Genomic DNA, 23,816 nt, shown 5'->3' with positions numbered 1-23,816 from the left:
TGAAACGTGATATGATTCGTACTATGAATCTCAATACTTATCCCTGAGAGAAATTCCGCGAAATACTTCTCCAAAAGAAATCTAAGAAACGAATTGTCATTTAAGATTATATTATATTTATTGTCATATATTTTTATAATTTTTGTATATGTATTTTTTTAAATTAAATAAAGTTTACCTAAGATTATTCTAAATCGATATATTTAAATTTAAAAATAATACAAAAAAGTTTAGCGGTCTTTTAGAATAGTCTATAACTTTTTTATAACTTTTTCATTGTAAATAAAAATAGATGTAATATATGTCTTTAATCATTCGCTGCGACTTCGATCATCATAATTACGATGATAGATAATCGAGCGGACGATGAAAATCGTGCATAACAATTGATTTGCTTGCAAGCTTGTCTGATAATTTATTCATGTAAATGCGTAATATTCATTCTACCGCACTGATACACGTTGCATATTTACGCTATTTTCGAGCACGTTACTCCAAGTAATAAGATGATAATACAAACTTGTGCATGCAAACTTGCAAATATCGCGTACTTAATTACAACATTCGTCGAGCAAGTAAATGCGACCGATTGTTATTCCGCACGCATGTCTTTCGCGGTTGTTTTACGATGACGTACGTCACATTGTTGATGCTACGAGTATCTTTTTATCGAATTTTACTTCGCAACGAAACATATTTCTCTGGCGCTAAATAACGAGTCGAAATAAAGTATCGTGAGAAATACGACCATACTTTTAAGAACGGTTATGCTTCCATGAACAAAGCTTTATCGGGAACTTTATTGGAAGTCCGCGCTCATGATTCAGAGCTTCCGTAGTCGCACGACGATGTGAACATTTTACAAAATTAGAACTTACAAAAGTCGACGAAAAAAAATGATAAAATAAGGTTAAAAATAACGCACGAGAGCTTGCTTTGAATATATAACGCAATCGTAATAACTCGTTAATATTTAATTAATTCGCTCGAGGAGGGTGGTAAAAGAAGAGGGAGGGAGAGACTAATATTCGGATCGAAGCGGAGCGATGAAATCACATTTGCCGCATTTATTTGCCTTTCAAGACTAACGTAACGAGGCACGTTGTCCGTATCGTTCGACGGGAGGGCAGTTTCGGAAGGTTGGGGAGGACGAGGAGAAAAGTGTGACACCGCGATATTTGTCCTGGACTTTTTAATTTCTCCACGGGACAAGGGTGGTATCGGCATCATCCCTCGCGCGCGGACGCACGAACGAAGAAACGCGAGAAGGTACGCGATTCGCGGGTTGCCGGACAATATTTATCGAGAGTGTCAGCGACCCATACGAACGTGCGTATACACCTCGTCCTACGTACTACGTCTATCGATCCATCTCGACTCTCATTACCGGCCCCTTACCGGCCGACTTAAATATTTACCGGTTGTAACGTTTGCTTCGCGGCCGATTATAATGATAGGAGCGAATAGCGCGCTTCTCTGTATGTGCGCGCGCGCGCGCGCGCGTCTCGTCCGTGTGCGAGGCACACGGCGGAGGGAGTCCTCTTAATTATGCAGGTCCGTCTCTTTTAACGAACATGATGTAATGGCGGCGATATCGACTGCGATGATGGAGAGAAAGAGAGAGAGAGACAGAGGGGGTAGGACGGGGGAGGAGAGAGAGAGAGAGAGAGAGAGAGAGAGAGAGAGAGAGAGAGAGAGAGAGAGAGAGAGAGAGAGAGAGAGAGAGAGAGAGAGAGAATAGATTTCGTGCGGATTTTTCGCGCTGGGGAAGCGAAGCTTGTTAAAAGATCTCCGACCATCACGCGATGATAGTTTTGGGGAAACGTTTGAGGGCTGCATTGACCAAACTTGAATCGCAACGCGAGCCAAGATTTTTTTTCGGGGGGGGATAATGTCTCATAACGTAAAATTATTTTATCGGAGTTTATCGGGGTTCAGCCTTGCGCGGTGACCAAAATATCGATACGAGTTCGCACGATGCGACGTTGATAAAATGCGATACGAGCGATGACGATAACCTGAGTTTTGCGAGAGCCCACCAAACGCCCCTTTCTTTGTTTTCCCGCCCCGTTCGGGGGCTTGATGACGCGCCGGGAAATCATAGCGTTTACCGGTACAATTTGCGGGCAACGTAACATTTCGCATATGATACCCGCGCGATTCGCCTCGATTACTCTTTCAGAGCGCTGAAAGCGACGGTTGTTTCAGCGAATGACGAGGTAATGCGCCATGTGTGCGACCGGGGCACACATTATCCGCGGATGCCTGCATGAAGGCGAAAGTTCACAGTCGCGGAAACACGCAGCCGGTGGACGATCGCTGTAGCCGGCCGTGTATTTTTTTCCCGCCAATTGCTGCCTGGCATGCGGAAAAAAATTGTCCTCCATCGGCGACGATCGCCGGAAGCATCACCCCAACTTACAGTACTCTCGTACTCCTCTTTGTTTCTCTTTCTGGCCGGCGACGAGGTGAACGGGTGAATAAGAGATCCTATCGATCCGCTCGGACAAGTCCAGCGGACGGATCGAAATTGCCGAGTAAGAGCCTGCGATAATGGCAAAAGTACGCGGAAATTTTTTCGTCAATGACCGTCATCGCGGCCCTGATTATCGGTATCGCGGACAATGGGGGTTGCATCCCCGTGCGATGAATTATTTTATCGCGATATATACAACACGAAAAGTGCATTACGCAAATATTTTATCGTAGAGTGTACACGTGTGCACGTTCGATCCGAAGTGAATCATTGCCGGCGACGCTTCCGTTTTTCGATCTCTGCCGAGCTCGCTGAGATCGATCGCCTCGACAATGATAATTGATATCGATCGAGAAGTACTACCTTTTGCCGCATAAATGATCATCATTATTTCAATTTTTTTTACGGTTATAAGAACACATACATTCGGGAAATATCAAACGTCGTGAGTAATACGTAATGCTCATGGAAAAAGAGGATAATTACCGATACATAGTTCTGTATAATCAAGATGTTAATTTCATTTCCTGGAATCAAGTTCTGCTCTTACAATGTGTTCCTTCTAAAGGGAACAGTCACGAGAAAGGCTCATCGTTCGATGCAACAGTGGTATGGTGGGATGAAAATTAAAAGCAGCAGATTTGAACTATTATAAAATCGCTAGAGTTTAAAATCGTTAGTATCAAGAGGATTCCAATCGACAAGTTACATATTTTCGGGAAAATATCGCTTGACATAACTCGAATTTTTTTCGCATTCTGCGCTACCTGTGTACCTTCGAGACATGTAATAACTGTGATAGGCGATTGTCAATTATGCAAGAAATCAAATTGCAGCGGCGATGTCGCTACCCTAACAAAGACACCGTTCGCATAACGGTGACAATGAAAGAGTGGCGTGCGTATCCCACGTCCGCGAATTATTTATAGTTTCGTCATTGAGAAAAACTTTGAAACATTTCAGAATCTTTATTTTTCTTCAACGAAAAACATTACTTATGCATATAAAGACATTGAAGTACTACACTTTGCAAAATGAAATTGTAGAAACGCATTTCTTGGAAACATTTTTATTGTGTGAAACTTTGCGAGAAAAAATATCTGTGAATCTTTATTTCTTGAACGAAAAGATCCCATTACGATCGAGTAAAACTATCGAAACGTTTCCCTTCGTCCGATGATCGAAGCTATAGAAACACTTTCTCTAAAAAAAAAAAAGTCTTTAATGGTCACATAATATCCTTCTATAAGAAAAAAATGACGAAAATTTTTATATTTTTGTGATTACAGTCTTATACTTTCTTTATTAAACGTTGAGAGATAATAAATATCTGTGTTATTTTTCTTGCATTCACTTTTATATTTTTCACCCTAGCGTTTTTTCATGTCGAGTAAAAAAAAGTTTTTGCATCGATCGATTTTACTGTTAATATAATAACCCATTGTATTATTATCAAAATTAGTATTGTTATATGTATATAAATGATATCAAGTGTATCTTTGACTGAGCCACATTGAAATATGCTTTTATCATAGAGTTAAACCGTAAATTGCATGTCTAATAATCTTTAATAAGTTAAAGTTGATTATCATTCGCAATTACATTTCAAGGAACTTGATGACGAAGCCAGAATATTGCATTGGCTTTTCTGAAAATTATTGTCGATTAAACATCGATGATTCTATATAATGAAGGTATATTTAAATAATAAAAATAAGAAATATATTTTTTATATATTCCTTCTCTGCGTTATCTTTGTTATGTACAGGAACATATTTGTAGTTGTTAATTATTGACAATTTAATTTTAAGCTATTGATTAGTTTCAAAATGCATATAACGATATAAAAAATTACGAGTAAATGAAAAATATAATTATTATTATGAAATAATGTTCGCAATAAAATAATTGAAATATAATTAAAATTATAAATGTAATTAAAATTAAATAAAGAAGATATTTAATTTTTTAAAAATATATACACGCAAAATTCTATCAATTGAAGAAAAAAAAATTTTAATGACATACCGCACTGATTTTCCAATTTAAAAATTATTTATAAACTAGATGTTGTGAATATTCTATAAAAAGAAATACTATCCTTGTTCAATTAAATTTGTGAGTAAATTAATTAATAAAATACTTTTACATCATCGCCCTTTACGATGATATAATTAAAATGTAAATTCCGAACGGCACTCCGACCATTCGTCGCGGCATTGCGTTACGAGAGAGAACAAAATTGGTAGCGGAAAGTCGCCGCGAGAAAGGTCGATTAAATTCGCATTACCTTCACCCCTCGTAAAGAAACGTAGAGAGAGAGTGAAAGAGAGAGAGAGAGAGAGAGAGAGAGTACAAAGTGGCTAGTAGCGAGTTCCTCGAGCATTCGAAGAGTACTATTGCTCCCTTTCTCGGTAGCTCCCTAACTCACGACGACTCGTTCCCTTAGCCGCTAATTAGCGAGGGACACGCACGCCCCACAGTGACCCGTGTCGGGCACGTGGCGTGCCCGGAAACTCGCTTAGAGCGCGACAAACAGACCGTTTCCCATCGTGCATGCGCTCCTTCCGGCCGTTTCCACGAGAAAACGTGGCCGAGGCAGCTGATTAAATCGCCATTAAAACGTGTCCTTATCGCTCCTGATCGGAGCGCCTCCTTTCATGTCCCGCTTTTGCCGCGGGACGATCGCTCAAGGAAAACGATCGGCCCTGCAATTTACACCATGAGGGGAGAGGAGAGGGGGTTGCGTCGGATCTCGTGTTACTCGAGATTATTACACACGGGGGTTCGACTTATTGACCGACTTTACGTGTGTGGCCAAAACTTCCCCGATTAATTATACTTTTTTATCCGAACACTTAGCGTACAAAGAGATTCATTGCATTTTTAGTTTTTACCTTTTATCTTTTTATCGGTGAAAGAATTTTTACTAAATTGCCGTTTTATTAAAAATATTCACAATATCTATGTGAATTCAAATATTAAAATATATACCAAGACTTCCTCTAGTAGTAATTCTAATAATGCTGCCAGATATAAAAGGAAACGTACGGAAAACAAAATAGAATGAGCTATATTTTATGAATATTTCATAACGCTAGGCAATGATTGCAGTAAGAAATCTACGTTTCTCTGTAAAAAAGTTATCGTCAGGATGCGGCAAGCGGTTATTTCCTTCTCGAGAAATTACCGATAATAAGCCGTAGTGAGTTGTGGAAAAAAAATCGTGCTGCGATTGTAGCTGTTCGTTAGATATACTCGGTATATCGAAGTGTGGTGCGGGGATATATACGAATCATTTTTGATGCACGACGCATAAATGCGTTTTTCGTCTGGAGATTATCTCTCTTTATGTATGTACATGGTAACAAATCGCCGCTTAGCAGTTATCTTTAACGTCAAAGGGAATAATTTGTCAAAGGTTAATCTTCGGTCATTTTGCGAACTTACGTCGCGTTCGAAGAACAAGGCTCGGATTCCACATAATCATGTCGAACTCTTTTTGTTTCGTCCCTCTTGTCACAGAATTATGATATAATCTACGATATACAATATTTAACACGAGATGATATTTATATATATATTTTTTTTTTCGAAACATTCCAGAGTATATTGATACAAGAAATAAATTACTAAATTATTAAATTATCATTTAATGTAAGTTTTATCTTTTGCCGTGAATTACATTAAGAAAAAAATATATAGAAAAAGTATTTACAACTTTTACATGGTTTTTTTCAAAGACACATACATTTTAGAAAACAACACAGCGATTCGGCGATATTCGTGATTCCGGCACCTCCAACGGATTTTGTTATTTGTCATTTGGTAGGCTAATTTCTGCTTAGAGCGATTCCGTATGGCGAAAGGAAGAAAAATAACCGTCCGCATGTGCGTGACGAGACACGATTTCCATACGAAACAGTCTGATGATCTGCCGATATATTTATTGCGGGCAATGTGCGTGTTCGCGTTCGGGTCTCCTGCGCGGCACACCAACCTCGAATGAATCAAATCCGGAGCTAATCTGATTGCATGCCAATCCATTTTTTTCTCCTAGCCTCTATTGTAAAAGAGGACAATTATCAGCGATATCGAATGATGAAATGATGAAGAGCGGGTTTGATGACAGTGCGTTTTGCGCTAGCTAGATTTTAGCGAGTGATTCGCGTCTCTTATCGTTCGTCGCGGCGAACGTTTGTATAAAATATCGCGAATTAAATGGCGACGTTGAAGTTGAGGGATGCGCTAACGATCTATTTTCACGAGTAAGGTATAAACGTTATATGAAAATGCGTCGTTCTCACATCTTCGGCGATACACACGTATCATTATTCTCCTTTCCTTTATTACAAGGAACGTCGAAGGATCTCTTTTAAGATTCCGTTTGAGATTCCTCGTTGAGTATATCGAAAGAGCATATCGAAAGTTAGATTTATACACTGTCTCTCGTCTATTTCCCCTTTCTATCTAAAGTATACGATGACGCGATATCGATTCCCGTTGTCGCGTCGCGTATATGCCTTCTGTGTGATTCTTTCATATGCGAAAAGGGTCAGCCGCGTAGAGACGTGGGTGCGACATTCGTGGGGACACCCCCCTCCCCCTCCCCCATCGGGGGGATGCGTCGCACACGTTTTTAAATGCGTGCGCGTCGTTGTAAAGGCGCGGTCCCTCGCGAGTCCATCCCGATTTTTTTCGTCGCGTTTGATCGAACGGGGACGTGCGCGTTGCAACGCAATCCCATTTACGCGATAAGGCGCATCAAGCAAATGCGATTTTTTGCAAGTGCTTTCCGCAAATAGCATATACGAGGTATATCGCGCTTAATGGATCGAGCGGATGGATGTCGATGTCTCGAGGTCGTAATTAATTTATTATAATTTACGGAACGACGGAAAGAACTATTTCAATTTGCATGCCTTTTCATGTCGTTGAGGTACTTTTACGATGTTTTTATACCAATAATCGCATTACGATACATGTATGTGTTATTTGTTGTAAAAAATAAACACGTCTCATTGATATATTAGTAGTATTCGGGATTCAAAATAAGTTTGTTTTAAATTTGAAATTAGAGAAGGATTATTTTTTGCCTTTTCTTGTAGACATCTTATTTTCAAGAGACTGATAAGATACTTGTAAAAATAATAATTTGAGATAAACACGCTCAAGTGTGTAAAATTCGAATATTTATTCGGATATTTTTCAACGAATCATATTTATCATTTCTCAGAAACTAAAGAATATGTTTCTTTCGCTCCATGACTTGCGCGACCTGTGTTCGAACATTTCGCCGATTATAGGAGACCAATGTTCTGAATAATGTACAAAGCAGTCTATGGTGACAACAAGGCAGCCTTCATAAATAACTCGGGAACCACCCGCCGAAGACTCGATCGCACACATCTTTTGTTTCAGATAATAATATGCGCGGAATATTATTGCATCTTGAGACATGTGATACAGAATGACATTAAATAATAACATTAAACTTCGCATCATTAAGCAAATCGAGATAAAAGCGATGAATAAATTTAAAATACTAAGCATAACTATACAATATAATGTAAAATTCTGTAGTAATATTTTTCCACATCTTTACTGATACCATTGTTATTATAAATTATTTTTTTATATTTTGTTTTCAGATATTTGTTGGAGAGATGAAATGTGTAGCGAGAAGTCATTTGTGTTGTAAAAAAATATGATTTATTATAGACTGATGATTTTGAGTTATATGGCGTTCTGCTGTGGAAAACTATTTTTAACTACTCGCTTCGCGTCTTCCGTTTGGATGTGGAGACTAAGGACAGAAGCTCGTTACCAACAATTGTAGTTATCGATCGGCGGTATGCAACATTTGGTCGAAGACCGCGGAGAAAGAAGAAGTTTAAGGGAGAACACGCGACAAGCTGTAATTCTGAGGACAAAACTTGGACTATACGAGTATAGTCGCAACGTAAAAATTAGATATATGGAAAGTGGAGGCTTGTTACTGACGATCGCAATTATCGATGCTCACGCAATACCCCTCGTACGCCAAAACTTTGTCATATGGTTCCCCGCCTTGTCCGGTTAACGCTTTATGATCTCTCTTTAGAAAAGTCTGACGAGACAAAGAGATCAATACGGTATATTGTATTTCTGAGCCTCTGTATATCATCAAGCTATGTAGGACATTGGTGAAAGTTATATATATATATATATATATATATATATATATATATATATATGAAAGTTTTATATATTTTTTTTTTATAATGAGAATTTCTCAATTTTATTTTGTATTATTTGCTTGAAGATATAATTGACACTATTTTCTTGACTAAAGATCAAGAATCAGTTACATTAAAGTCGGTCCACAATAAGTGATTTAAGCTTTAAGAAGTAAGAAATTGACCAATCATAATCGAATATGAAAAGAATAATCGCTTATGATAGATCAATTTCTTACGGCTTAAAGATTAAATACCTATTGTGGACCGAGACTTAGTTTTGTCGACATGTTAGAGATCGATTCGTGATGAATTGTTGAGAACTCACCGGTGTGGATGTAGGTATGCTTCTTCATGTCGGACTTCTGGTGAAACCTCTTGCCACAATATTGACAGGGATAAGGCCTCGTGTCGGAGTGGATCAGCAAGTGAGTGCTGAGCGTGCTTGATCGTTTGAAAGCTTTACCGCACTGCTTACACTATTGTAACAAACAAACCAATTGGCTCACCTTAATGCAATGTCTATTTAGAGAGAGGAAATTTAATCGTTTTTGTAAATGTTGCGCAATACTTTTGTAGAATTTTATTACCTTTTATTATGCTTTCAATCAAAGTGAGAGAAATAACACGTACTTTCTAATTCCAATGTAATAACAACTGTTTATAGTAATAATTAACATTCGTAATAAGAATAATTAATAATCACGTTTTGATATTCATAAGTGTAAGTATATATTAGAAATCTGAAATCATAATTTTATTGATTTCAAATCTAATAATGCGAAATCATAGATTTTCGTTCTGCCGTTAATAGGAACTTCCTTTGCTGATAAATCATCATCGTTCAACTGTTAAACCGTTAAGTAGCTAATTTATCAATTTCTCCTGGACAGCTCGTGTTTCCATTCATCGCGCACGCGATATTGATTGCATCCCTCTCAAGAAAATTCTCTCCGCGATACACCCCCCCCTCCAACATCGCGGAAATCTGTTTCGTATCATATATTATGCATATCGTACACATTGTAATCGTTCACATTCAGAATTCATTAATGAGATCACTTCGATTATTCATGATAATTCCTCCAATTTATTACAATTTATCCATTTACCCGTCGTAATGAAAATATTTGAAGACATTTACGTTGCATAATAACGTGATGTAATAATAAATTAACTCGTGCGAGCTTCCTCGTTCTTCTCAAATCTTCGTTTCTCAAACGTTTGTATTTTTTTCTCACGCTTATGCCATTATTGTAATCCTTGTAAAACGTACTATATACATTTTCATGGCTTGCCGGCGCTATAATGTCTCTCGCTTTTCAACCGCGGACGAAAGTAAGAAAGGGAAATAAAAGCAAACGACGAGGGAGATGGAAGACGCGCCGCTCCTGGGCGCCGGGACGCCAGGCACACCTGTGTTCACGAAGCGTCGCGTATTTCCTTCTCTCTCTCTCTCTCTCTCTCTCTCTCTCTCTCTCTTTCTCTCTGCTTCTCACTCCTCTAGTTCATTGTCACACGGGCGCCAGTCGTCACAATGCCTCGGCGGCGTGGTTCGATGCGTGTCCAGGCTGACAATTTATACAAGGTACGAATATGCCAACCGCGGAATATTATTGCGCGCGCGAGTACGCATGATTCACGACCGCCGCGATCAATATGTATACAGAACTCGTCTTCACACTCGACTTCTTCGCGAAGATATCGCGCGCAGATTTTAATCTTCGTCGACCGGAATTGACGGGATCGAAGATAGGATCGACGGATGCGACCTGCGGAGGCCACGATCGTTGTGGTTGCGCTTCTGGAGAATCGTCTGTTTTCGAAGTTTTGACACATTCGAAAGACACATTGAAAGTATATTTGAAAAGATAGAAAAGGATCGGATTTTGCATAATTCTATTCGTTATGTAATTGCTTTGCATTTGTATATATATATATATATATATATAAAAGTATTTTTACATCCTACGTCCTAGTAAGATTTTGAACATAATACAGTACCCTCTATTTCTTTTCTTTTAGGAAGCAGTTGGTTTATGAAACATTAAAGGGTTCGAGATAAAAAGGAACGAAACAATACATTTAGAACTCTGCCGCTTAATTAAAGCAAGATGGTCTCATCGCTGTGTTACACGGCGGTCACGACAAATGGGAACTCCCATGCATAATAATTATCATAATAATTATCCCTTGATCACTCCCGTCGTCCAGCTGGCAAGATGGAGCTCTCGAAATGGTCAACGGTAAGCCGATGTCGTCTCGTTCGCGGATACGACGGAAAGGAAAGGAAAGCGGCGCCCGAGGGCGGCAGGAGGGTTTTCGTTAATAAGCACTGCCACGTCGGAGCGTCTGTGTCGAGAGATCGCGGAGGAAACGGCGGATTGTGGGAAGGAAGGTGGACGAGGCGAGGCCGTTGTCGCCATTGTCGCCGCACGAAAGCGTCTGCTTCCGGTACGGTTCGGAAACAAAGCCGCGAGAAAAAAAAAGAAGGAAAGGGAGAAAGAGAGAGAGAGGGGGGAGAGAGAGAGAGAGAGAGAGAGAGAGAAAGAGAGAGAGAGAGTCCAAGTCTGCCAGGCCAAGTCTTCGCTTTTCGACCGCCTCCCAGTTTCTGCGCTCCTCGCGATTTGCGACTCCTTAAAATCGCATAATTATCATTAATCTCTCGCGCTCTTTGTTCCCGGCCCCTCTTCCTCTTCTTCTTATGGATATGTCATGGCCGTTGGACCATCTGCCATTTCGCGGATTAAATAAAAGTGTTCGCGGCTTTCCCACGAACGAGCTGTACAAGATTCTAAGATATTTAAAAATTAAATTATTTTGATATTCTTTCTTTAATTTCAGAACTGATGGCTTTTAAACGGCGAGACAACTAAATCTAAGTCTCTTTGAAACAACGACCGAAAGACCAAGTGGAATCGAGAACCGAGCGTCAATTCCACGAACTACGTATCCGCTTGCTTATGTACACACGTACGTACATGTGTAAAACACGCGTACGTTCGTGCGCGTGTGTGCGGCCCACATATCCTAATATGTCGAGTTACGGTTACGTGTCGTGGAACGTAAAACCACGGCGGGGGCAAGTTTCTCTACTTCCATTCAATCACACGTAATTGAGGCGGCAAGGCCTTTTGTCGAGGTCCGCGTATTCGTCAAAAACGTTTGACCCGTTTCCTCGCCCCGACGCACTTAAAGGGTTATTTGCGCGCCCCGAAGAAGAAATTCATATCGCGTGACTCCGCGCGCAGAGGTCCGATTTTTTTTCTTTCGCCGAACGGAACACCCGAGATCGACCGGTTTCTTCGCTCGGTAAAACTCCGATGTCGCCTCCGTGCGAGGCGGAGGAGAATCGAGTGGAGAACGTCGCGCCGTGATAAAGTCGAAGACGAGCCGACGCATATTCGACGACTCGTCCGTCCGGATTGCTTCGTTATGTTAATTATTCCGTGCCTGCGTTGTAACAGATGCGTGATGATTCTAATGACGATGTCTCATTTAAACGTAAGCATTTGACGACGTTTCTTCTAAAGCAGCTGCGTGGAAAGTGGTATGGAGTGATTACGACTTCTCTTATAACGATTCCTCGGAATTTATTTAACTTCTTCGCTCGCCAGTGAGAAATACGTCTTTCATATTTGCTACGACATACATTACCGCGATGCGCGCATTGCATTGATTAGATTAGATTATCGGTTGCATTAACTGAAATGTAATTATTAATTAGTAAATTAATGATCAAAATAATGGTTAAAATTACAGTTGTAATTGTACACGTATCTGTAGTTAGAAAATAAATAGATATATTTAGATAAATTAAATTCCTTGAATAAACTGTTTCTTCTTTTGTGATAAAAAAATCTGTATATTAAATATATTTGATTGGAAGAAAAAAATACCGTTTTTTTTTTTTTTTTAAGGAAATCAACGTGACCATTAGATTGGTGAGAAATACTTTCCTGTAGTTCGTAAAAAACCGAACATCACGAAGTTCCATATATCGATCATCGGCGACCTTTTTCAAAAGCTATCGCGTTCTGAGAAGTCCAGTTCGTAAAATATTAATCCGGCCAAGAATAATGTTCTTATCTTCGCTTGTAAAAGAATCGCAAATAGTCAATTTATCTACGAAGCATTGATTGAAAATACGATTGCCCAGTTCGTTCCAAGTTTTTAATTTTTATTAATTTTATTTATTACGTTATGTATTACATTTTATTTATCATTTATCTATAATTGATAATATTTTCTATTTTAATTCTACTAAGAATTAAGCTACAATTAGCTACAATTTCTCATTTTACACTGAAATCTCGTAATTTAAACTTAATCTAAATCTTATGTACTCTTCGGTATATAAAAAAATTATATTTAAGTTTTAGAACACAACGCAATCAAACAACTCATTATTGGCGAGGCAGAAATAAATGAATCCAAATAATTAACGGGCAGTCTATTCTCGTGAATTGAGTAAACTATTAATATCAATAGGTTGATTACAGTTATCAGTTGGAAAAGGACTGTGCGGTTAGATTCCTAGAAATAGATAGTCACATCAAAGCTCTAAAACGGAGGGAAGGAACGAGAAAGAGCGGAGGGAAAGGTCCCTAAGATGAGACCAATTACCGCCAGCGATGCGTTGTTTAGGGGTGCCGCGATCGGACGTTCGGTCGATACTAGTCGCACGTGGAAATCGAAGCTTCTTTATGAGCTCGGGCCCGGATCACCAATAAATGCTCGAGTCGAATGTTTGTCGACCTCGTAAAATCGGCATTGTACACGAGGTAAGCGCGTACAACCCCGCGAGCTACTTGCCAATGGACTGAACACCGGGGAAGCCGCGGGTCGAGATTTCCAGGACCGATATTACTCGCCTTCCTCGAAAGCCTATTGGCCACTTTCCACGGCGCGACCGGTGGATTTGCTCGCGCGACCTACCTAGGGAACCGCGTCGTCAACCGCGTTTTTCCTTATAACGACAGAGATTACTCGCGAATTCCAAATTGAATAATAACTGACAGCGTTAAACTATTGACCACTTCTTCCAATTGATCGAGACAATGCGAGACAAACTCTTCCCATGAAGTATTGAGAGCAATTTTTCTTTAAGAATTATGTTGTATTATTTTTATTATTAAAGATCAGAATTAAATATGTTGTTATTGTAAATATTTCATATTTACAAAATAATGAGTCACCTGCTCACGGAGTAAACAACTTCAATGAGTCGATATCTGGTGAATAAAGTGCGCGATGAGAATAAGGAGGTATAATTGCACTCACTTGAAAAGTCCTTTCCGTCGAAGAGGGCGGTGTAAGCGGCGAATGATGAATTTGCCGCGTAATTATAGGGGTCGAGGACGGACTCCTGGAGGACGGTGCTCTCGTTTCCCTGGCCTCCCTCTCGCACACCGAACCCGGCGACCAGATTTCACTTTTCCTGCTGCCGATATTCGACGAGACGTCGCTCGGTTTCGTACTGAGGTTTAACGGCACCTCTTCTTCTGAAACGAAAAGACGCCCGTTTATTTTGTCAATTTTGCCGTTTTTCATTTTCGATATTTCGTGGCTTAAATTAAAATATACATGTATGACTAAATCTTTTGTCTAACATCACGTGAGAGATAAGTTTTTGTCTAGAATATTGTAAAATATACCTTAAATTGTGTATATAAAATATATGAAAAATAATTAAATTTACTTGCACGTTTAAAAAACAGAATTAAAAAGTTAATATACGTAGAGATATTTCATCATCAATTTAATTGACATATTTATAACATGGAGGACGCATGAAAAGGAAAACAAAAACCTTCATCACTATCACTGCACCACTATCACTAGAACATTATAAAAATGATAATTTATGATTGATAACATAACGTTATCACTAAAGGCGGGGAAATTTTATAGTTTTTACACGTTGTATGTATATATATATATATATATATATATATATATATATATATATATATACATAGATAGCAATTAATTGATCGTAATTAGTATCCATGCAGAGTTGAGCGGTAGCGATAAATGATGTCTCGTGTGACAACGTTGGTCGATCGATAGCACCCACTTACCGATAATTGCTCGTTAACCGGTCTACTTTTTTTAAGAGATCACGTTTTGAACGTTCTAAAAAAGATCTATCTCGAGAAACTGGCTAAAGAGCAACTTTGCTAAGCTTATCCTTTTAAACCGTGATTGCTATCAAGTGAAAATACTCAATTACTTTACTAAAATTCGTGTTATTTTCTGCACTTATTCAACTTTCATGCATGTAATATCAATCCAATTATAATGCTTATAAACATGTATTAGCATGTCCAATTTAGCAATAAAGCGTTTTTTTTTTTTTTATAATATTCAAAATAGCATTTATGATCGATGATATCGAAACAAATATCAACTGTACACTCACGATAAAGTAATACTTAGAGTATCACTTAAAAATAAACTTCCAAAAATATTATGCTCCCTGTCGCCGTGTAGTGTATGTGTCTGGTGCCTTTGAAATAACAATGTCATTTTTTTGGCAAGAGTTTCTTCTCTACCTTTTTTAATCGTGACGTGTTAAACATTTGTAGATTGATTTAAAAAAGATTCGATCAAATCTCACCGAACTTGGCCTTCTCTGGCGTGCATCTTCGCGGCGATCCGGGACGTGCCGGACTGAGAGGTTCCGAATGAATGGGCGAGCAATTCGTAACCGGTGTCGTCTGTTGGGATGGGATTCTCGTAGGCGGGAGCAAAGAATGTGGCAGCAGCAGGCCCATGTGACGGGCCCACCAGGCACCCCCAGATGCCCCATAGCCGCTGTACATGAGACCGCAACGCATGTCTGAGACAACAAAGGTAACCGTGCTGTCTTCAAAAGAGTGGAATTTCGAAGTGTGATAATCTTCAGGTAACGTCAAATTGACAAAATACCTCGAGATTACATCGCTGTAGTTTAAGTGAGATATATTAAAATAGCTATTTCAAAATGTCCACATATCGGATATCGGTGTAAAAAGATAATTAACATATAAAAAGCGATTAATAAAACATATGTATATATATATATATCCAAGAATAATTAAGAGAAAAGCCTCTTATTCTCGTAATTCATCTAATCTCTCGCGACTTACCTCGCGCAATATTAGCGCTGAGTGGTAGACTTTGCAGTCTCAGATCGGGATTGTAATTCGAAACGAGGGTGAAGGCGCTGAAGCGATCGGGGACGGGTTGACAAAGGCCCGAGGGTGCATTGGTGGAGGCGATGGTGTTCGAACTGCTCCCCGGTACACCTGGGCTCCAAGGCGAAGATGGCAGCGTGATTATGCTGGGGCTGCCGGGTGGCGAGAGGGTAGCCGGGGGTGACAGAGCGCCCGCCGGAACTCCCACGGGATTGCAATGAAGTTCCGGTTTCATGTGCCAAGTTCGAGGTACCGCTTCTATTACGAGAGCAAGTGTCTTGGCTTATTATTCGTTTCTACATGTGAATGTAAATTAGAATTTCGAAGTCGGTAATTGCGTCAATAATCATTAAGTGAGTTATGCAATGAATTCTTTTCAAAGTGCATACTTATGATACGATATAATATATATATATATATACATATATTATAATGTTTGTATGTATGTGTGTTAAAACTGCATATTATAGATATATATAAGTTAATAATTCTTATCATTATGCATGTATCAAGATTGCGAAATATTATTTACTAAAGAATACCATTTAGAATAATTACTTTACATAACTTTAATTTTTTAAATATCTCTAAGAAATTTGATAGGCAGCGAATATAAGAAATTATTTTGATATCTTTCTAATAGATATTTCCTAATTATTACAAATTATTTTTACGTTACTTCTCTTCATTTTTCTCCAAGTTTATGAACTTTCAATTTTTCTTCTCAGCGTTCGCTCATCGCTTAATGCTGAAAATGCGTACAAAGTCATTTTGAAATAAATCACGGTAAGTGTGAGTTACATTTCGCGTAAAAACATGCGTTCCTCGCTGCATTCCTCACGTTTATTACGTACACGAAACATATACGTTAACAAAGAAATGAATAATACATGGAACTTTGAAGCGGATTCTTTCGTGACTCGTAAAATCTGATGATGCCAATCGCGAGTGCCGCGAATGAAATCCGTTCGATCGTATGAATGAAAAATGATTATGGTTCAAAATCACGTCTTAAACGAACGCACTGATTGGAGAAGTTGCGAAGTAAAATTATTTTGCACACGCACATTTTTCAAGTTTGTTCCGCTAATTCATAGTATCTATAATCTAAATTTGTGAATGCTGGCTATATTTTTATTTATATTATTTATAATAACAAAACATTACTGTATAATCGTTAAAAATATTCACAAAGTTGTTTTGAATATTAATATTTATTTTTTTTTTATAAAATAATATTATAAATATTATAAATATTAAGAATCTTACAAGAAATTATCACCATTCTTTATAAATAATCGTATTCCTTTAGTAGGTACCATTTATATGTTAGGCGCGATTTATATGTTTCTTATTTATGACGATTTCATCATTGATTGGGCGATCTAAATACTATAAGATAATTAATCGCGATAGGAAGTGTAACTAATCGGAAAATGAGCTGCGATACAACACATTAAATTCCCTCAAATTACACCCTCGATGATCATCGGCCTTCCCGATAATAGAGAACTAGAAGTTCTCAAATGCCGACAATGAACTTTCCATATTTATGACAATAGTCTAGCCCCGTTAGAAGATTATTTAAATCGTTGCTGGCTTCCACATTGCATGACAATTTCGCGCATTCCGCGACGGAATGTTTATGCTCGCCGCGTTTAATGCGAGCATGTCGGCATTTAACGCATTGTCGGCGGCGGTCGTCGCTACGTGTCATCAGATTTGCACGCGGCGGAATAAAAAGTAATAACGGAAAAAAAAAAAAAAAAAAAAATTTGCGGGGAGAAATCACAAACCTGTCGGTTGCCTGCCGGTTGACGAGATGAATTATAAATCGTGCGTACTACGCGACTATCTCGCGAGTATCGTATCGCGGACGTATCGAGAGACGAGATTTTAATCGCGCCGAGCTCTGACAGATGTGATTGCACGACGTGGCTGTGTGCATCGCGACGAGTCCGCGATAAAATGTCCCGGCCGACTTGCCGCAAAACTTGACGGGACAGGCTTTCGAAAGGCGGCGAGTGCCGACTACTAATCAGGTAGCTCGCGTAGCGTAGCGGTAATCGACGGTAATGAAATAAATATATTTGCGCACAGATTCGCTCCGCGCCATGCGATACGCCCTGTACTCGCGAGCTGTCATTTTGCGAATCGGAGCGATCACGAATCGATCACAAAAGGTCATCAGGATGACTTTTCTGTAGGCAGCGCGTTGTCTAGGGAAATTGCGTAAATATTATATAATGTTCCTTTATCATGTTCGATATTATTGCCGAATTTATTTAATTTTTGTGAAACGTAGATTTTTTTTTTTTTTTTTTTCAATATATTCTTAAACTTAATGTATTTCATAAAATTAGTTATTCTAATTAAGAATAATAAAAGGCTGGCTTTAAATTCAAGGTAAAGTTTGTTGATAATTACACATTAAAATAGACGTTCCTCCGATTACCCGCAAACAAATGAATATTTAACAAGCTGGAGCACGATGTTAGTGCAATTTTTCGCTAATGCAGGTGACTTTGTAAGACACGCAAATGATCGTGCAAAAATAGAAATAGCTATTTTGCGTGAAACAACAAATGTGTCGGAAAGCCGTTGATAATCCACGAAGTAAATCACTGGCTCGAAGGTCCCATCGCATCGATAAGAATCGCGTCTGAACATAAACTACGACTAATAATCGCTACTCGTTGTTTGAATAAATCTGTAATGCGTCCGTATACGAGCCGCATTCCTACATAATTCATGCGCGAACGCGCCGGCAGCGAGAATTTGTTACTCGTTTCCATAGATAACGGCTCGCGATGCAGATACCCTGCCAATCGCCAGAGGATGCTTATTGCGAATTTGAGTTACTGTTCCTCGGTTTTAGGTGAACGAGTTAAAGAGGGAAACGAGCGCGTTACGATGCACCGCGTTCGACATAGTTCGACGAATGAAAGGAAAGGCACGTCGTTGATAAAAGTCATCTTATTTTTTGGTGGATTTAAAATATATGATAATTAATATGACAAAGGGAAGTAGAGGAGAGATAGAAATCTAATAAAAATGTATGTGAGACATAAGTAGAGCATAAAAAATAATTTGACTTTCGAGATAAAATAAACGGATTGAAATATATATTACAGAAATGTTGCTCGTTAGACGGAGATAATAAAGAGAAATAGTTCGAAAGCTATAATTTTAACGCAGAAGGTTTTCCAATGATCCGTGTTGAAATTCGTGGCCTCGGTATTAGACGGACGTATTTAGACAGGTGAGGCCAATTTAACGATATATCACGCTGCACTTCTGCGTGTTATCGTTCATGCATCATGTCTTCCACGGAAAAAAAAGAGCCACGTTCTGCACGCGTGAGAATAAATCATGAGCGTCGCGAACCCGATTTCCTGCTATCCTTTCAATTTCGCGCGTGCAACGACGACAGGCAATAAAGTATGAATAATACCAAACAGAAATATCGAAGACATTATGTGTCCTCGAGAAAGTGCGATATAAAAACAAATAAGAAAATATAATATATGTATATTATATAACAACAGATATAACAACAAAACAATGTTGAAAATATTTTTTGTGATGTATGTTTTTTAATAGCGAATGTTAATCAACAATGTTTTTGCAGATTTCGATACATAACAAATTTAAGAAAAACGATAACAAATTGCAGGAGTATGTGCGATATAATCGATGCAATAACAAAAATCTTTGATTAATAACAACGAAGATTGATTGATTCAGCGCATGTCCAGCTGTAAAAATACTTGTCGTCTTAACAGATTTGATTCGTTAATTACGTCATTTCATAATCTCACATTGAGATTCGACTCATTCAAAAATGAATTCCGAGTTGGTGAGTCGTTTCACTTTCTCATTATCGAAATCAATAACAGTGAAATGGAATTTATTTAATTACCGATTAAACATTTCTGATTCATAATGTTTCTCGCGAATGTGAAACGTTCCCAAATAAAGCAGAATTCGATAACAAAACTTCGGTTTATAGCTCATGTAACTGCGATGGAAATTTCCGATCTTGTTTTAACGGATTTTCACTTAATGGCAGCGTGTACATTTCGCTGTATGATGTCTAAATAACATAACAGACAACGAAAAAAATATCTACTAATTAACGAATCGATTAATCAACGACAAAACGGACGCTTCAGGCGTTACAAACGACTAATCTTGTTTACTCGTTAATTACGAAAGTTACTCCCACCGCAACGACTCATCTCGTAAAATCTCGAAAAACAATCATGAATATTTACGCGAAGCCTTGATTAAGAGCTGTGTGAACAAGTGTCAGATGTTTCTTCCCGCCTGAGTCTTTTTAAGACGGATTTCGGGACTAAAGTTACAAGCGATCGTCTGCTGCATTTTCGAACGGAGAAGAAAATAAGCATTCAGTTTAATTTCAAGAACAAATACAGGCTTTGACAAACACAGTTCTTTCTTCGTTATCGCGATGACAGTAACACCGTGGCGATAATATAATATCCAATATATATGTATATTTTAAAAAGCTTAATCCATTAAAAATAAGAGTCCATTAAAAATAAAAATATAAAGATGATTTATTCATATTTTATAAGATGTTTTGAAAAGTCAGATAATGTATTTTCCGAAAGTTGTATTATAACGTAACGTTTTTCCGCAAATATAGATGAATGATTATTGTTGTATCTAAATTGAAATTTTCACTTGAAAAGGAAAAGATTAAAACATAAGAAGAGAGAATATGATGCTACACTCGCAAATATTTAATATACTTGTTAAACAAAATTAAAAATTTTTATTTCTTTAATGCTTTATAAAACAAAACAAACTATCTATTATATTTCATAAGAGCTTATAGAGTAATTATGTTAATGTTTTATTATATTTTTTAACGCGTAGTAGACGCGTTGTTGCATAGTAGTCATCGTGTTTTATGCAAGCGGGCAAAGTGCGATGTTTTGAAAATTTACACGTGTTTTTAACAGCAACATTTGAATTCATTATGTGTTTAAAATACAGGTATTCTAATGCTTCGTACTTCGTCGGTTATCACCGTGCGGCTTATCCGCAGTATAACCTTTTTGCTTTTGCGATTACGATAACATACGCGCGTCACTAAAATCTTTCATTTGTTTAAGCCAGTCATGTGTTTTATATTTATAAACGTTACCTTTATAAACATTATCTGCGCCCTAATTTAAGTTTAATATCATTTAATACGAAACACAGATTTTTGCAGAACGGATTTTTTGGATACACGGAATATGCAAATTAACAAAATAGTCAAACAAAATGGATATGTTTTGAAATAAGTTGAGAATCCTATTATGTAAAACTCTTTAGAGCTTGCCTGCTATCGGTGAACAGAGTTCTCATAAATGAGATTTTATTAAATAAAATATGATAAAATTTTTCTTGTGAAAAAAAGTGTCTTTTATATATGGAAATATGCATTTTTAAGACAAAACAAATTATGTACGTACATAATTAAGATTTGTAACTGGTTTAAAATTATAGTCATAGAGTTGTAGTCGTTTGAACAAAAAGACAAAAGCGAGTCGCTTATCAAAGTAAATTATGCAACTTATTTCTTGCAGAAAAAAAAATGCATGGAATTCTGTCAAAATTGAGAAGATAGTATGTTTTATGTGCGATTTGATGGCAGAAATCGATTAATGAGCTGACTTGGAGCCTTTTGAATATTCGAGATAAAACATGCAATAGTATAATGCACAATTGATACCCGATAAGGTAAAACTGCACGAAAATTTCCAGATAACTGGTTATTTCGACAACTTCGCGCTGTTTACGCAAAATGAAATAACTTCGGGCTGACTTCAAATATGCTTTTATTAACAATTATTATTAGTTAATTATTAGCAAGCTAATCGTTATTAATAATTAATCATTATTACCAGCACAACACGTGTACAACAAATACTTTCTCGCTACGAAAAAAAGTGTGATAAACTTGCAAATGCACTTGTTTACATACTTTGCAACGTTTAAAATGTTAAATGTCAAAACGATCGCGGAATACATTCAAAACGTTGAGGAAAAAAGCGATTTGCACGAAGGCACCTTTGGAAGACCGTAACATTTAAAATGCGATGATAAAGATCAGGTGCAGATCGGCGGAAAAAAACACAAGTGACTACTTCTGACTTTTGATAAGAGTTGCGACTTGACGTCGTGGAAAGTTACAAGTCAAAACTTCAAATCAGCGTCGTGCCATCGTATGGTAATGTCAAAAATCAAATTCATGTCATTTCGATCAACTGAATTGTTGATTAATATCATGCATATATTGCTTATGACATCGATACGGTCTTATATAAAATATAAATATATTATAATTCATTTTTACATTTATTAATGTTTTCCGTAAATAATACCAAGATTTAATAAATTTGATGCATAATGCAATTTATTTTTATTTATTAGAAACACATTGGTTATAAAAATTATAAAACGCAAAAATAAATAAAATGTTAGCCTTGATATTATAAAGAAATAATATTTCCATATTTTGATAGAATCAAGGATACAAAGATTCTGTGTAAAAAAATGTGTACTGTCGACAATTTAATTTTTCTTTTTTTCATAATATAATAATTAAGAATTTGTACAACAAAGTGTTTACAAATTTTCTCTGCAATCAGTCCCAAACTACTTTTAGACCTGATACGTAGAATAAAATGTAATTCTCAGCAAATGTGTGCGACGATAAAAATACTTGACGAGTTCGAAGTTGATGCAATCATCAAAGTTAAAATTAAAAAGTTAAATCGACGAAATGTCACGTGTTAATTATCACGCGGTAATTATTAACAAGACAGAAAGAGAGAGTATAATTGTCCAAAGATACCAGAGTAGATTCTCTTACTCACCACACATCACGTTCAAGTGTCGTAGCGATGCGAAAACAATGCGCTAAAATTGTATGTCATTCATGGAGCCGCGCACTAATTTCGGATGCAATCCTCGCGCACTGTGCCTATCGAATCAGTTTGGCGCGAATCACACAGATCTCCTCGGCAAACGTCAAACTACCGGCAAACTACGTCGCTTCCTTCTCTCACAGATACTTTAGCTAAAGCACCTTTGTCTCAGATTCAGCCGCCAATAAAACGCGGAATCAAAAACGCGTGCTCTCTCTTGGACGACCTTGATGGTGCCGTTCACCACCAATCGGTCGGTCGAAGTCTCTTTTCGAAAGCCACGTGGTCGATCGCGGCGAGGAAGCGAAGTCTTAAATCTCTCCTCTTCTTTACTTGAAATTTGAAATTGGACCTCGAAGAACCGTAAACTCTGGCGGTGGTTTTAAATTCCTGGTAAAACTTGTACGTCAACCGATGACTTCTTTTAGCGATGGTTTGCGCACTTCCGTAGCGTGTACCGTCGGGGATAGCCGATGATGACAGACTACTTGGCGGCAGCCCGACTGCAGATAGCTGCGTGAGCATCAACCCGTGCGCAGAAGAAGAAACTCTCAAACCTTCCCTCTCGGAGCGTCCTGACTAAGAGCAGGACCCCGACTGACCCCGCGGTGTGGCCGAGGAGGGCACGCACGGTCTCTCGCATGTGCGGACGAGCGTGTGTCGGCCAGCCCGTAGCTTCCCCTTACCTGGTCTGCTCCTCTCCTCGCTCAAGCTTCGCTCTTCTCTCACCTGCGCGCCGGTCTCGTGTGCTACCTGGAGACTCCGCCTACCATCGCTCGCTCGTCCGACGTGGTGGGAAAGCGAAGTGAGGAGACGACGCGCGCGTCCACCTTTCCACCTTCTTTCATCCCCCTCGACATCCCCCACTTGAAATTACTGGCAACGCGGTGGAGACCGTGCGGTTCTCTCTACGTGTATATATCCGAACACCCCACCGTCATCTCTGTAAACGGAGGAGCGCGGGAGGTGCGCTCTAAGCAGTCGTCCCAACGGT

The 23,816-nt window shown here is 38.3% G+C and overlaps 1 protein-coding gene across 1 annotated transcript in view; it reads right to left on the bottom strand.

The window, feature by feature from the left end:
* The window catches only part of LOC105427187 (uncharacterized), a 29,237-nt gene extending 5,669 nt beyond the window's left edge, over nt 1-23,568 (bottom strand). The window contains exons 1-5 of the mRNA XM_011638832.3: nt 22,772-23,568; nt 15,828-16,133; nt 15,317-15,538; nt 13,978-14,198; nt 9,023-9,173 (exon numbers count right to left, since the gene is read on the bottom strand). Coding sequence (XP_011637134.2) covers nt 9,023-9,173; nt 13,978-14,198; nt 15,317-15,538; nt 15,828-16,133; nt 22,772-22,778 — 907 coding nt within the window. The 5' untranslated portion in view covers nt 22,779-23,568. The remainder of the gene's footprint in view (nt 1-9,022; nt 9,174-13,977; nt 14,199-15,316; nt 15,539-15,827; nt 16,134-22,771) is intronic.
* Nucleotides 23,569-23,816: the final 248 nt, after the last annotated feature.

This window comes from Pogonomyrmex barbatus, unplaced genomic scaffold (genome assembly GCF_055798465.1).
Source record: "Pogonomyrmex barbatus isolate J1 unplaced genomic scaffold, ASM5579846v1 scaffold12, whole genome shotgun sequence".
Lineage (NCBI taxonomy): Eukaryota > Metazoa > Arthropoda > Insecta > Hymenoptera > Formicidae > Pogonomyrmex > Pogonomyrmex barbatus.
The sequence above is the reverse complement of the archived record's forward strand: the minus strand, read 5'-3'. Positions and strand labels throughout refer to the sequence as shown.